The sequence below is a fragment of the Urocitellus parryii genome, chromosome 5 (genome assembly GCF_045843805.1).
Source record: "Urocitellus parryii isolate mUroPar1 chromosome 5, mUroPar1.hap1, whole genome shotgun sequence".
Classification (NCBI taxonomy): Eukaryota; Metazoa; Chordata; class Mammalia; order Rodentia; family Sciuridae; genus Urocitellus; species Urocitellus parryii.
This window is the reverse complement of record NC_135535.1, coordinates 16,830,703-16,846,654: the sequence shown is the minus strand read 5'-3', so window position 1 is coordinate 16,846,654 and position 15,952 is coordinate 16,830,703. Positions and strand designations below refer to the sequence as shown.

The following is a 15,952-nucleotide window of genomic DNA, read 5'->3' as shown; positions in this document are numbered from 1 at the left end:
GGCCATGAGCTGAGCAGCTTTCCTTCACCACTTCATTCCACCGTGATGTTTCCACCATGACCTGGCAGACCATGGACATAGACTGAATCCTCTGAAATCATGAGCCAAAATAAATCTTTCTCCTCTAAGTTGTTCTTGTCAGGTGTTTTGTGACAGCTATGAAAAGCTTACTAACATGCTGGCATTTTTCAACTACTATTGTATCATTTCTTTAATAGCATTTATTTGTTCTCATCCCAAATTCTTCTGAGGTATGTAGCTATTGTGAGTGACAGATTTATGTATTAGCTACTTCTGTGTGAACAACAAAGCATGGTAGAGCACTTGCCCAGCATGAGTAAGATCCTGGGTTCAGTACCCAACACTGCACAACACACACACACACACACACACACCAAAGCAACAGGCATTTGCAAACAAGTCTTTCTCAATGCCCATTAATAATCCTCACAATTTCTTAGGGAACTGACATTCTAGAAATCACTCTAAGATGGAACAATACTAAAAATCACTCAAGCACAGTGACTCTCAAGGATAATATAAGATTCTACTCACATCAACAAATCAAGGCAGTAGTGCTCTAGAATGCCCTGTAAATAACTAAGTGACATCCCTGTAAGTCTCACAGGATTAAAATAACTGTAAGCTGATTACTATTGCACTTACAGCTTTAACTAAGCCACCTTTTTAAAGCTAACCTTGAAGAATAGGAAATGAATCAAATTTTGCTTCTCAGATCTTGCCTAAAAAGTTAGAAGCCGATAGTTTATTCAATTCTATAAATACTACATGCCAGGCGTGGAAGCACACACCTATCATTCCAACTACTTGGGAGCCTGAGGCAGGTAGATTGTAAGTTTGAGGCCAGCCTGGGCAATTAGCCAGATTCAGTCTCAAAATAAAATAAAAAGGGTTTAGGATGCAGTAGCTCAGTAGTAGCACAGCCCCGGGTTTCATCCCCAGTACTGCAAAAACAAGTAATACCTACGACATACAGCCATATAGCTATAAGTATTGAAAAGGAATTTTAAAAATACTCTTAAAAGTTATGTAAACAAGGGAGCTGGAGTTGTAGCTCTGTGGAAGAGAACTTTCTAGCATGTGTGAGGCACTGGGTTCGATTCTCAGCACCACATACAAATAAATAAAATAAAGGTCCATCAACATCTAAGAATATTTTTTTAAAAAAAGTTATGTAAACAAGAAAGAAAGAGCAAGAATCAGTATGTACAAGTATTTCAGTTACTGGCCCAATGTTAAGTTCAATAGCTTCTGAAGATTACTGGATGTCTGAAGGGTTTTGCATGGCTGTGCAATGGTGCATGCCTACAATGCTAGCTAGTTAGGAAGCTGAGGCAGGAGGATTGCAAGTTTGAGGAGAGTTTAGTTAAATGAGAATAGACCCCTTCTTAAAATAAAAAATTAAAACAGCTTGGGATGTAGCTTAAGCGTAGAGAACTTGCCTACATATGTGAGGACCTGAGTTCAATTCCCAGCACCCCCCCAAAAAAAATTACCAAGTGAATGTAGAAATGCTTCTGTGGAGGCTCGAAATACCTCCACAAGCAAAAATATATCATAATCCAGAGCTTAGGTTACTATTTCCTCTCCTGTTTCCATTTGAAATAGATCTTTTCTGGTGATGTATTACCTTTTTTCCTGCAGCAATAATCTTTATATACTTTCTGCTTTGGCAGGAATCTCCCTGATACTATGTCATCATCAAAAGTATTTTTTTGCTATAGTCCATTATATTGTTGGACAGTTATTGTGCCAAATCATTCTGAGAGTTATCTATCTTCTGTTCCTATGAACACATATAACACTTCCCAAATTATTTCTAGAGCACTTTCAAAATGAATAGTGTTTGGTGAAGTGCTATTTATTTACCACCTACTACATATATGGTATTGTAGAATACCTCAGAGAAATAAAAATAAAATAAAAACTATATTGTCCTCAAGAAGCTTATACCAGCACAAAGGGAAATACTGTATTTATACAAAAAGCTACAATCACTGGCTGAATATAAAGAATGTCAGAAAAGGAGTGCCAATAAAGTGATATTGGAGCCAGGTGTAGTGGCACATGCCTATAATCCCAGAGGCTTTGGAGGCTGAGGCGGGAAGATCAAAAGTTCAAAGGCAGCCTCAGGAACTTAGTGAGGCCTCCCTAAGCAATTTACTGAGACCCTGTTCTCAAAATAAAATATAAAAAGGGCTGGGGATGTAGCTCAGTGGTTAAGTGCCTCTAAACTCAATCCCTGGTTTTAAAAAAAAAAAAGTTATTGGAATTCAGAGCAGAAAAGATCACTTAAGATTAGGAAAATCTATGAAGTTGGCCTTAAAAAGTGAGAAGGATCCTAGCCAGGGGCAGCAGCACGTGCCTATAATCCCTGAAACAGGTCAAGGTCAGCCTCAGCAACTTAGTGAGACCCAGTCTCAAAAAACAAAACAAAAAAGGCTGGGGATGTATCTCAGTGATAAAGTGCCCCTGAGTTCAATCCCCAGTCCCCAAAAAATAAAAAGTGAGAAGAACCCTGACTGGCCTTGATGGGAAGGAGAGGGTGGCTGGGGAGGGGGAGAGGGAGGAAACCGCACGGATGGTGCATGAAATCTGTGCTTGGCTGGACTCTGCTGGAGGGAGACCCCAGGAGGGGAGAAGCAGGGAGGCTGGAGGAGATGAGGCTCTCCAGGAGCTTCACCACCAGGCTCCAAACACCTCCACAAGCAATAAAGGGCTGTGCAGAGTGATTCAAAAAATAAAGTCAAGAAGAGTAAACTGAGCTTTGGGCTTAATTTGTTCTTTTTGAAGTGGGTAGATGAAGGAGGAGGTTTCCATAATTACTTCAGCTATCAGAAGTCAGCAAGTTTTCACAGGACCAAGAGAAAGGTAGCCACTGAGTGAATGAACAGTGACCTTGGCACAGCGTGACAGCCAACAGCACGCGAGGGGACCGTGCAAAGTCACTGCAGAACTGAGTGGGAACTACAGACGCTTAAGGTACGTGATGTGAAATTTTGATAGACAGACTAGATGGTCACTTCAACTGAGTAAGTTAATGTCCCCCATCTCATATATTTATTCCCTCTCCCTCTTTCTGTGACAAGAGCAGTCAAAATCTATTCTTAGCTCCCTTCCAGTACACAGAGCAACATTATTAAATACAGTTCTCAGGCTATAATTAGGTCCTCAGACCTGCAACTACGTTCCTTTGACCCACATCCCCCCATCTTCTGCCCCCATCCCTAGCCCTACTCCCCATAACTGCCCTTCTGTGTTTGTTTCTACTAACTTGTTTCTGCTAATTTCATTCAGCTCTACAGGTTCATCCAGATTGTCATGAATGGCAGGATCTTTTAAGCTTGAGTGACACTGCATTGTGTGCATATGGGCGTGTGTGTGTGTGTGTGTGTGTGTGTGTGTGTGTGTCAGGGTTTCTCTATCCATTCATCTGATGGATGGTTTACTCCAGTATCTTGGCTATCGAGGTCAACGCTGCAGTGAACACGGAGTGCAGATATTTCCACAAGGTGCTGATTTCATTCTCTGTGAATATATGCCCAAAAGGGATTGCTGGGATATATGGTACTCCTATTTTTACTTTTTGATGAACTCCCAGTTTTCCGTAATGGTTACACCAATTTACATTCCCACCAATACCGTACAAGGATTCCCTTTCCTCCTCGACACACTTTCTTGAGTCTTATTGATAGCAGCCATCCTAACAGGTGTGAGACAGTATCTCACTGTGGTTTAGATATGCGTTTCCCTAATGATTAGGGATGTTCTGCACCTTTCACATCCCTTGGGAGAAATGTCTATTCAGCAGGTCCTTTGCCCATTAAAAAAAAAAAAAAAAAAAACAGTTTTTGTTTGTTTGTTTGTTTTAGTTATCAAGATATATAGCTCCTTATATTTGGGATATCAGCACCTCACCAGGTATGTTCACAAATGTCTTCTCCCATCCCTGATCTACCCTTTCACTTTGCTCATTGTTCTTTGTTGTGCAGAAACGATTAGGCTGATGGTCCTACTTGTCTGCTTTTGGTTTTGTCACAATGTTCAAAAAGTCATTGCTAAAGCCAATGTCCCTTGTTTTGTTTTGTTTTTTTTTCCCTTTCCCCTCACTTCCTCTTATATGTAATTTTGAATAACGATGAGGGTCTCCTTCCAGGAGAGAAATGAATTACAGTAGATGGGGTAGAGAGAGAAGATGGGAGGGAAGGGAAGGGGAGGGGAGGGGAGGGGAGGGGAGGAGAGGGGGGATAGTAGAGGATAGGAAAGGCAGCAAAATACAACAGACACTAGTATGCAGTATGTAAAAACGTGGATGTGTAACTGATGTGATTCTGCAATCTGTATACCGGGAAAAAATGGGAGTTCATAACCCACTTGAATCAAATGTATGAGATATGATATGTCAAGAGCTTTGTAATGTTTTGAACAACCAATAATAAAAAAAATAAAATTAAAAAAAATAAAGCCAATGTCAAGGAGCTTTCCCTCTATGTTTTCCTTCTAGGAGATTTACGTTTCAGTTCTTGCATTCGAGTCTTTAACCCATTCTTTGTTGATTTTTATGCATGGCAGAGAGTCAGGTTTTTCTACGTGTGGATGTCCAGTGCTCCTGGTATCTTTTGTTGAACAGACTCTTATTCCCACATGCGTCTTCTAGGTGTCCTTGCTGACAGCGTGCACTGGTTTACTTCTTGGCTCTCTATTCTGGTCTATTGGTCTATGTGTCTATTTTATAGCATTTTGATTGCTATGGCTTATGATATAACTGAAACCAGGAAGTGTGACACCCTCCAATTTTTTCTCTCTCAAGATTTCACTGGCTACTCAGTCTTTTGTGGTATCATATAAATTATAGGATGCCTTTTCTATTTCTGTGAAGAATGGCATTAGAATTTTGAGAGGGATTACACTGAACTTGCATATTGCTTGAGGTAGTATAAATTATTTTACATTTATATATATTCTGATAACATTATATATAGCATATGTTATTCATCATACATTTTAGTTGGGTTCATTTTGACAAAATCATACATGTGAGGAGTTTGATTTCTATCCCCAATTCCCCTTCTTCCTATCCCTTAGTATGAACATTTTAACATAGTATGGGAAGTAATAGCAAAAGCAATCAGGTAAGAAAAAGAAATGACATCCCTACTACCTCCAGTACTATGCTGAACAGAAGCAACAGGGCAAACTTGCCATGTACCAGATCTTAAAGAAAAAACTTTGTTTTCCTCCACTGATTATGATGTTAGCTATGGACTTTAAAAAATGGCCTTCATTGAAGAAATTGTCTTCTACACCTAAATTGTTGAACATCTTATCAAGAAAAGATATTGAGGGCTGGGGATATAGCTCAGTTGGTAGAGTGCTTGCCTCACATGTACAAGGCTCTGGGTTCAGTCTCCAGTACCGCAAAAATAAAAAAGAAAAGATGTCAAACTTTGTCAATAACTTTTCCAGCATCTATCAAGGTGGTCGGTAGTTTTTACCTTTCCTTCTGTTACCCAGTATATCATGCTGACCAATGTGCATCTGTTAAACCAACCCTGCATCCCAGGAATAAATCCCACTCGGTCATGACACACAATCTTTGATACATGTTTGGATCCTGTTTGCTAGAATTTTATTGAGGATTTCTGCAGGTGTGCTCATCATCAGAGCCGCTGGCCAACAGCGTTCTTGTGTCTGGTTTTGGTATTAGGGTAACACTGGCCTCATAACATGAGTTTGGAAAAAATCCCTCTAGTTCCTCCTCCCACATGATCTTTTTGGGGGAATATTAAGAAATCTGGTATTGATTCTGTCAATACTTTGTAGAATTCAGCTATGAAGCCATCTGGTCCTGGGTTTTTCTTTTGGAGGAGGCATTTAATTACTGCTGCAGTCTATTTGTTATTGGTCTGTTATGGTCTTCTATTTCTTCCTGATTCAACGTTGGTATGTTTCTAGGAACTTATCCATTTCCTCTAAGCTATCTAATCTGTGAGCATACTTGTTCATAATAGTCCCTTGTGATTCCTTTTATTTCTGAGGTATCCATTATAATGTCTCCACTTTTATTTCAGATTTTATATGAGTTCCCTCTGCTTAATCTAGCTAAGTCTCTATCAATTTTATTTTAAAAAACTTATCAGTTTGTCAATTTATTCTATAGCTCTTCAATTGCCTATTTTATTCATTTCTGCTCTCACCTTTATTATTTTCTTGGGTTTAGCTGTTATTTTCTAGTTTTTTGAGGTGTAATATAAACTTTCCTCTTAGAATTCCTTTTGCTGCATTTCACAGGTTTTGGTACATTGCATTTCCATTTTCATTTGTCTCAAGGTCTTTTTAAATTTCCCTTTTGATTTATTCTTTGACCCACTGGTTATTTAACTTACACACATTTATGAAGTTTCCAATTTTCCTCCTGTTGTTGATTTCTCATTTCATGCCATTAAGTCACTTGATGTAATTTGTCTTCCTAAATTTGTTTTGTTTTGTGACCTAATATATTATCTATCCTAGAGAACATTCCATATACACTTAAGAATGTGTGTCATGGGCTGGGATTGTGGCTCAGTGGTAGAGTGCTCACCTAGCATGCCCGGGACCCAGGTATGATTCTCAGCACCACATAAAAAAAAAAAAATAAAGGCATTGTGTTGTGTCCATCTACAAAGAAGATTCCCCCCCACTCTCTTTTTTGAAAAAAGAATGTGTATCATGCTACTTTTGAATAGAACATTTTGTACATGTCTGTTAGATGCCACTGAACTAAACTGTAGTCCAAATTCAACGTTCCCCTGTTAATGTTTTGTATGCATGATCTACCCATTGTTGAAAGTGGGATATTAAAGTCCTCTATGATTATTGTATGGCTATCTACTTCTCCCTTCAGACCTACTAATAATTGCTTTGTGTTTTAGGTGCTCCAATATTAGATGCATATAAATTCAAAATTATTCTTGGTAAATTGACCCCATGACACTTTTCTTAATGTCCCATTCTGTATTATATACAGCTTCTAAAACCAAAGCCTGTAGCTAAAAAGAAATCTTCTTTTTATCTCTTAAATCTTGTGTTTTCTTTATGGATCATGAATTAAAACTGTTCCTAAGAGCTAGACTTTTCAGCAAGATAAACAGGATCTTAGAATTTAAACACGTCTCTTCCTAAACTTTGTATTCAGAATAAAAAACAAAAAACAAAACAGGACCTCCAACTGCTGATCTTATGAGGCCCCCTAGTGCTCACAATGTAGATGGAATCAATAATAGTTCAGGAACACCTTTAACCATTAAATTAACTACAGAATCAATCTGAAGCCCATTTTTTAAAAATCTCTTTGGGGGAAATCAATAATGCAGATGAATGTATAAGACCTAATTCAACTTGAATTATTTTGAGTCAACTGTCAGAAGAAAAGGCCTAGAAAATCCTAAGCAATAGTTAATAAGACTATTTTTCAAAACTATGGTAACATTCCATTTTACTTTTTTATTCCTTGATCCAGTTAAAACTATTAATGCAACACTGTATAACACCCAAAATAGCAAAAGCTTTAGATAATAATACATTAAACTTAAGCCTTCTGTAAGGAGTTTATCACTTGGATACCTTTTAAAAATAAAAATTAAGCCAGGTGAGGTGGCACATGCCTATAATCCCAGCAGTTTGGGAGGCTGAGGCAGGAGGATTGAGAGTTCAAAGCCAGCCTCAGCAAAAGTGAGGCACTAAGCAACTCAGTGACATCTTGTATCTAAATAAAATACAAACTAGGGCTGGGGATGTGGCTCAGTGGTCAAGTGCCCCCAAGTTCAATGCCCAGTACCCAAAAATAAAAAATTAAAAATTAAGAAGTCAATGCATGTTATTTTGCTCGGCAGCTGGTCTATCTTCTGGAACCTCACAGCACCTCCTCTGTGTCGCCATGTTTCCTGTATCAACATTCGTCAATGGCACTCTCCTTTTCACCTTCTCATCATTGCGCCTTCTACTGATGAGAAACCCTGGTGTTTAGCCAGCAGCTGGGAAATGTGTCCCAGTGACACCTCCAAGCCTGCAGCAGTGCACCTTCCTTCCTGGGAACCACTAAGACCCAGAACTTCCACCCTCGACGCTGGGAAGACACGCTCTGCACCTCTCTACTGCTCTTCCTCTCATCGTCCCCACCTCAGAGGGACAGACAGGCAAGGGGCACCAGGGGCGTCACTCATGTGTAGCTGTCCTCCTGGGAGTGGCCGCAGGCTTTCCGGAGAACACGCTCTCCAGCCAGGAGCTGACGCCTCAAGCCCGACCCAGTGTCTATTTCTAAACTGTACAATCATCTAGAGGAGGAGAGAGGCATGAGTAGTCAACCACCAACAATATAAACTTCAAAAGATGATCTCTTTGATAACATAACTCTCACTTTCTGCTTCTGAGTGGAAGAAAAGGGAACTGAGCCTCACCCAGAATACACTTGCACATATATCGTCCCCTGTTTGCTCTACGACAATAAAAAGCCAGACTAGCCCCACAAGATCCCACGTTTAGGTCACTCGTCATTTATGTCTTAAACTTTACCTCAAGTGGATAAATCTTTATCTTCTAAATTATAAAAAATGTCCCTGAACGTATAAATCAAGTCCTAACGAATATTGTTTTAATGCCACTTATTAAATAACTTAAGGCAATTTTATACACTCAGGAAAGCTTCACTGAGTGTATAAAATTGCCTTAAGTTATTTAAGTTATTTAGTATCTTTGATAACATAACTTGTAGAAAATTATTGCATTTGGTAGGGCAAAGCCCTTTTTTAAATTCAAGAACATATATCGAAGACTTTTCTTAAAACTAAGTATACTTTAGATTTATTTTAAAGCACATCATAAATCCATATAGGACCATGTAAATATGTGAGAGTGTATTTGCTTTTTGTTTGACTAGTAAACTATTTTTTTCTTGTATTACTGTGGGTTTTTGTTCTCTTTTTCTGTTTTTAATTTGGCATTTAAAAAATGAAAGCATGATTAATATTTAGTATCTAATCAGTGCTCACAAATCATATCCAATACCATTGACAACAGTCTCAGAATACAAATCTGCATTAAAATAATTCCCTAGACTAAATTCTCCATCACTATTCAACAGGAACTACACATACAGGAGGACTCCAGCTTCATGCAGCATTTGGGCTAATTTTCATGTTTGTTTTTTTTTCCTTTGAGTTAACCACTGTGAGTCTTTAACTTAAGGTGTGAGTTTCTGATGGGAAAAAAACATCCTGTTGGTAAATTCTGAGTCCTACCATGACCTTATATTCTTTGATGGTAGCTCGGTACACAGAACTCTGAAGGTTGACTCCTAGCTGGTTACGCATTTAGAGGAAAGGGCAGAAACCATGGACTAGGACAGACCTGCATTCAGCCTTTCTCCCTGGAGTTGTGAAAACATGGGTAGCATATATAACTTCTATGACCCTCAATTTTCTCATTAAATTTAGAGAAAACCCTTATCTTTCTTATCTATAAGAAAAGAAAAAAATGTGAGAGCCACAGCACATAGTAGGTGTACAAGAAATTACAACTGTTATTCTGATTACTTCTAAATACAGATGAAGGTCACCATGGAGTCACAATATTGCTACAACAATATTTATTTTAAAAGACTCTCAATAACATATTTAGTGTCAAATCAACTTACCAAGGCAGGAGTACAAACCCTGGCTTATCCAAGCTAATATGGCCAGAGTTATAAGGTCCCCAAAACTGGCAGCAATGGGTGTAGCGACATTATCAGGATTTATACCAGTCTTCTTTGAACCAACGATAACTCCAACCATTATTATTCCTAGAGGAAAGAATGTTCATCACTTTCGATGTTATGATTTAAAGAAAATAGATCCCTCAAATACTGAAACATACAGGACAGACAACCAATATCTCAGTTCCAGAGAGACTGCTTGGATAAGCTGATTAAGCAATTAAAACATTTTATCCCAATGTCATGGCAAAATGCCTTTTAACAAAATCCAAGTGGAGCTCACAGATCTGAGAAGTTCAATGTTGTACATAAAAGACCCAAAAGTGACCATAAAATTATGTTAAAGCTAAAATTTTGAATTTAGTAATATGTGTGTCTTAGGATTTGATACACACAAATAGACCTAAGATTTTTAAATTTAACCCTCAAATAATGTATGAAAATGCCAGAGAAAGGTGAGTCATACGCAAGGCAACTGGGAAGAAGACCAACAGATTTGTTCACATATGGTAGCTAGAAATGCTTGCTTCGTTATGTTCTTTAGTGTTGAAGTATTAAGAAGCAGGAAGTAATTAAACTTGAACACCAGAGTCCAGAACACAAGAAAGTCTTTGGAAAAGATATTCTTTAAACCCAAAGTTTGTTTATAATTCTCCAACAGGATAACAGAGGATGAAAATGTGACTGTGCACTTGCACTTTTGAATTCTTATTTTCTTGAATCAGATACATAAGAGTAAAATGATAACATTTATGTCTATACCCAGTTGTACAGATTTTCTCATAGCAACACATTCGTTAAGAGGATGAAGTACAAAGAAAATTTTAAATGTCTATGTGCTAACCACAGCACATAGATTTTCAACTCGAAATCTAAATATGGCTTTGGGGAGAAAAGAAACAGAAGCTGGGTGTAGAGTCACACACCCATAATCCCATAGACTGGGAGGCTAAGGCAAGAGGATCACAAGTTCAAGGCCAGCCTTGGCAATTTAGTGAGGCCCTGTCTCAAAATAATAAAAAGGGCCAGGCTGTTGCTTAATGATAAGGATTGAACTCAGGGGTGCACAAACACCAAAAATAAATAAAAAATAAATAAACAATTTCACTGCACTTTTAGAATAAAAAGACTGCAAATATTTTTATTCCAGAATACTCATTATAGATAAAACTGAGGTCCCCAAGAACAGGTTTAAATACGTGCCTGAAGTCACATAGCTTATGATTCTAGGCCAGTGGTTTTTAGTGTACCATATATAAAGTTAGTACTCTAAAGAGCAGAATTTTTGTCTTAAATCAAACAATGCATTGTAAATTATATTCTGGAAACTTTTTCAATCACTGGACCTTACCCTTTTTACAATATCACTATAAAGGGGGAAGAAAGCAATATCAGAAGTGCTTTTAGAATATGTTATATGATAATCCTACAAAATATAATGAGGTGTGGTGACACAGACCTGTAACCTCAACTACTCAGGTGGCTGAGGCAGGAGGATTGGCAAGTTTGAGGCCAGCCTGGGCAGCTTAGCTGGACCTTGTTTCAAAATAAACATTTTTTAAAAGGGTTGGGGATGTAGCTCAGCCAGAGAGCACTTGTCTAGCATGTGTGAGGCCCTGGGTTCAATCCCCAGTGCTACAAAAAAATAATAATCCAACAAGATATGATTACATAGAAATCTTTTTTCCACAATCAGCACAAGGGAAGCTCTCCTATGACAGTGCTACTTTTATCTTTTCAGCTGAAAGTAAGCATTTTTTGTGCATCATGGCTCAGTGTAAAGAGCTAAAAACCAGGAAAGTTGGGTTTTAATTCTGATTCTGCCACTAACAAGTGGATATAATTGGACAAGTTGCCTCACCTGCCTGAGTCAATTTTCTCACGCACAAAATGTGGTTAATGGTATCTGCATATATTAAGATGGTCAAAAAGGTCAAGTAAAACTAGAAGATACAGTGTTCAAGGTAAGAGGCTTTAACCAAATGTACAGTTGTTTTAAAATTTGAATTTTTGATGGTTTTGAAAATCCTAGGCATTTCAAACACTTGCTGGACTGAAAAATTTCAAACCTCTCTAAATGACACAAAATCAGAAAGAAAACAAAAGTTAAGGAGCCTAAAGAGAGTGCTAACACCGCAACCTTTTTTTTTTTGCCAGAAATTTAATTTCCCAATAGCTTCATCTCAATCGATTCTAGTAATTCCATATAGAAATAAGAAAATTATATCCCTGATTACTATTCCATAAGAAGCTAGTTACCAAGTGGAAAGTTCACATTAATAAAAAAATCCAACTGAGAAGTTCTAATGCAGTTAGTTTTTTTAAACTAGTTCTTTAACCATCTATAGCCAATAATATGCTGTCTTCAGAATAAGGTTATTTTTGTACTACCACAGACAGGAATTTTTTTTTCTTAATATGAAACTTAAATTTTTTTTTTTAACAGAGGGACTGCTTTTGAAACTCAGAATTCCTGGAACACTTGTTACTCAAGAGACTAGCCAGTAAATCCCCTGCATGACTTCCAAGAAGTTTCTCAACTTCATTTACAAAACAAATGAATGCTAAGGCTATTTTCCTGATATTATTTGGGAATTATACCAGGGCATCAAAGGCCAGGACACAGCCTCAAACAGCCTGCTCTGCAGTAAGGTTCATAAATAATGAAATGGAAATATAGCTGAAATAAGATATGATTGAGGCTTGTGATAACTTTTTTCTGTTGTTTTCATCATTAATATCATTTGAAGAGAGAGAGTCATCATCTTGAGAAATAAATCATTTAAGAGCAAAAGATTATAGACATTTGCAAATCCGCTCACCCTGCAGAAGAGACGCGATGAAGGCGGTGGCCACGCTGCTGGAGCACAGGAGGATGGAATGATCCAGGTAATACTTTCCCTCTGGAATCCAGCCCAAGATGATCGCCGCCACCGCTGCTAAAAAACCCACAACTGTTGCCTGAACCTAAAAAATTTGTTACAAAATCCAATGAATTAGTAATTTAAAAAATACTCAGAATCTTTCCTATGTAAACATTACAGACAAGAAGCCTGAAGACATACTGCCCCTGGTAACTGAGTCATACTGCCTTTTAAAGAAGCTACTATATATGAGTTTTATATTCCCAGAGAGCGGGCTCTCAAACTGCCCTGATCTGGTGGCAGCAGAAATGGAATGGGGTGCAGGAATCTGTTTTTAATAGTACCCCAAAGGATTGATCCACAGATCATCTAAGAAAATTCTAGTTTTAGGCTAAAGAGGGCCCCACCCAAGGTGGAAAGCAGGCTCACCAGGCAGCGCTGGGGAGATTAAAATCAAATGATAGGAGCCTGAATCCTTCTCTACCACTTAACCTCAGGGCAAGTTATCTAAGTCCATTAACTCAACTGGTATTTATTCAGATTCTACCAAGCACAATGCACTGTGCTTGATACTGAGATAGGACCATGGTCAAAATGGACTCCCTGTCTCAGTGAGAAACAGATGTTAAAAAATACCCTCACAAATAATCACACTTATGATTAGTACCATAAAAGCTTGAGTTCCAGCTGCACATGATGGTGCATGCCTGTAATCTCAGCTGCTCAGGAGCCTGAAGGAGGATTGCAGGTTCAAAGCCAGCCTCAGTAACTTAGGGAGGCCCTAAGCAACTTAGTGAGGCCCAGTCTTCAAAATTAAATTTAAAAAAAAAAAAAAAAACGGGCTGAGGATGTGGCTCGGTGGTTAAGCACCCCTGGGCTCAATCCCTGATCCCCACCCCCAAAAAAGTTTGAGTTCCCTACTCTATAAATGACAATGATAATATCAAACTTTGAGATTCAAGTTACATAAATAAATAGTTTCCTGTAGTGCAGACACAAAGCAACACTCAAAATAACTTCCACTAAGAAAAGGCATGCAGACAGCTGACTCAGGCTACCAGGATGACAAAGCTATAGCAAAGCCCACGGGAATCACTTTTCCCAGTGGTTCTTAACTGTGTGTGTGTCGTGGCCCCTCTGACAATCTGGTAAAATTTCTGTAGAACAGAGACCTTTCCCCTAAGAACACTCAACATCTGGAGTGGAATTTCTGGGTGTTCTCTAAAGCCAATCCATGAAATGGGGTCAAGGGCTCCAAGTGATCGATCCCTGCTGCAGGATGATGCCATTGTACAGAAAATCAACAGAAAGGCCAGGACTAAAGAGCCTAGATATCCTGCCGTCCAGCCCCACAAGCTTTGATTACGGTTTCTGTTGACATCACCCACACCTCAGAGCTGACCTCCAGGTATGAGAGCCACTGTGGCTGCACAGTCGTTAGACATGTCAGCATGTTCATGCTGGTTAGTAAATAACACACACACTTCGCGCAGTAGAACTAAGTACTAATGTAAATTCCAGCACTGTGATTCCAAGTCCTTCCTGGCATGACCTGGTATGCATGGCAAGGGAGCCTGGTGCAGACATCATGGTATGTGAGTCTAGGCACATACATGCATCCGTAGATCTATTTCTGAGGAACTGGAGGCACATAGCTGAGCTGAGAAGTCCTATTCTGTGCATCTGCAAAACAACGACTAATTGGAAAATGATTGATGTGCCCAAGAAAAAGCAAAGCCTGGGTTCAAGTGGTAGCTGGGTTTAGAAGGATCTCGGGGCATGGAGGCTAAACAGGGGCCACAGGCCTGAATAGACCTTGGTGCAGGCTACATCCCTCCTAGCGAGGTGGTGGTTCCTCAGATGGCACCGGGGGCCCTGTAACTTATGCACAGTCCACGCAGCTGTTCTGTACAGTGGTGAAGAAACCTGTAGCAGGTAATCTGCTGGGACCCAATTTAATAGCAGAGAAGCACACTCCCTCCTAAGTGCGCCTGGGCCTCCTGTCTCTACTCTTCCCCCCTTTGCCCTCCACAGCCCACCTCCAGGAAGGGGAGCACAGGCCAGCCACCCTGCACCCCTCTCCTCGCTCAGCTTCTCCTTCACAGGCTTTTGCAGGTGAAGCCTTTTCCCCAAGCCCACCCACACGTCTTTTTGGTGGGAGGTATTAGGGAGTTGAACCCAAGGATGCTTTACCACCTTAACCACATTCTCAGTCCTTTTTTTTTTTTTTGAGATAGAGTCTTGCTAAGTTGCTGAGTGAGGCTAGCCTTGAACTTGGGATCCTCCTGGCTCAGCCTCCAGCGTTGCTGTAACTACAGGTGTATGCCACCACACTCAGAAGCCTGTTGTCTTGGCCTTTGTCCACTGGAACTGAGTCCCAAGCAACTGGTGCCTCCTCAGCTGGCCCCGATGCTGTCCTGGTGGGCATGCTCGGGGTTCCCTGTTCATACATGGATGATGGAGTGAAGCAGACACGGGCTTTGGGTTCTGGCAACTAGGATCAGCAAATCCCCAGCCATTGCCAGCACCCATCCTGACCAGAGGTTGCAGGGAGTAAGGATGACAAGGGAAAGGTGCGCATTACGAACAGAATGAAAATTAAAGCTGAGATGGCACCTGCTGCCATGGGCAGCTCTGCAGCCCCCGCAGGATCACGACTATGAGACCACTTTGGGAAATTTAATAAAATCTTGTCTCAAAATGGAAAAACGGCTGGGGATTTAGCTAAGTAATAGGGCACTTGCCTATCGTGTTCGAGGCCCTGGATTTCATCCCCAGTACTGAAATAAATAAAACAAATAAATAATGCTGAAATGGCCATTATACTAAAATGATTTGATATATAATTCATACTACAACTCATTATTTCATATGAGTTTAGGGTATTTAAAGAAGAAAATCAAATATATTTTCAAATACATTAATATTTTGAATATTTGAATATGGTATTAAATATTTTTATTATCACCCCTGCACAGATAACAAGTTCAAGTTGAAAAGGATTTTAGCCTTCTCTAATATAATATTGTGATTTGAAAGACAAAAGGGAAGCCCAGAAGGGCTAAGTTACAAAGGTTATACAGCTGGTTAATGTTAGAGCTGAGGTTAAGATCCCAGATTTTATCTCCAACCCTGCAATTACACAGGTATTTTTAAAAAATAACCACAATCCAAAAACTCCTTTGTCTTTAAAATACACTACATAAAACCATATTCCTGTAACCAAATTCTCCACCACCTCATTAAAGTTCCTGTGCATCCCCTCAGCTAACCCTAGCTAGAGAATTACCACAAGTAGTTGCAGTCTTCTGCCTCAGAGATGGGAGGGGTGGGG

The 15,952-nt window shown here is 39.4% G+C and overlaps 1 protein-coding gene across 1 annotated transcript in view; it reads right to left on the bottom strand.

Moving 5' to 3' along the window:
- Slc41a2 (solute carrier family 41 member 2) overlaps positions 1–15,952 on the bottom strand; it is a 117,099-nt gene that overhangs the window by 53,655 nt on the left and 47,492 nt on the right. The window contains exons 5-6 of the mRNA XM_077798718.1: positions 12,577–12,721; positions 9,695–9,841 (exon numbers count right to left, since the gene is read on the bottom strand). Coding sequence (XP_077654844.1) covers positions 9,695–9,841; positions 12,577–12,721 — 292 coding nt within the window. The remainder of the gene's footprint in view (positions 1–9,694; positions 9,842–12,576; positions 12,722–15,952) is intronic.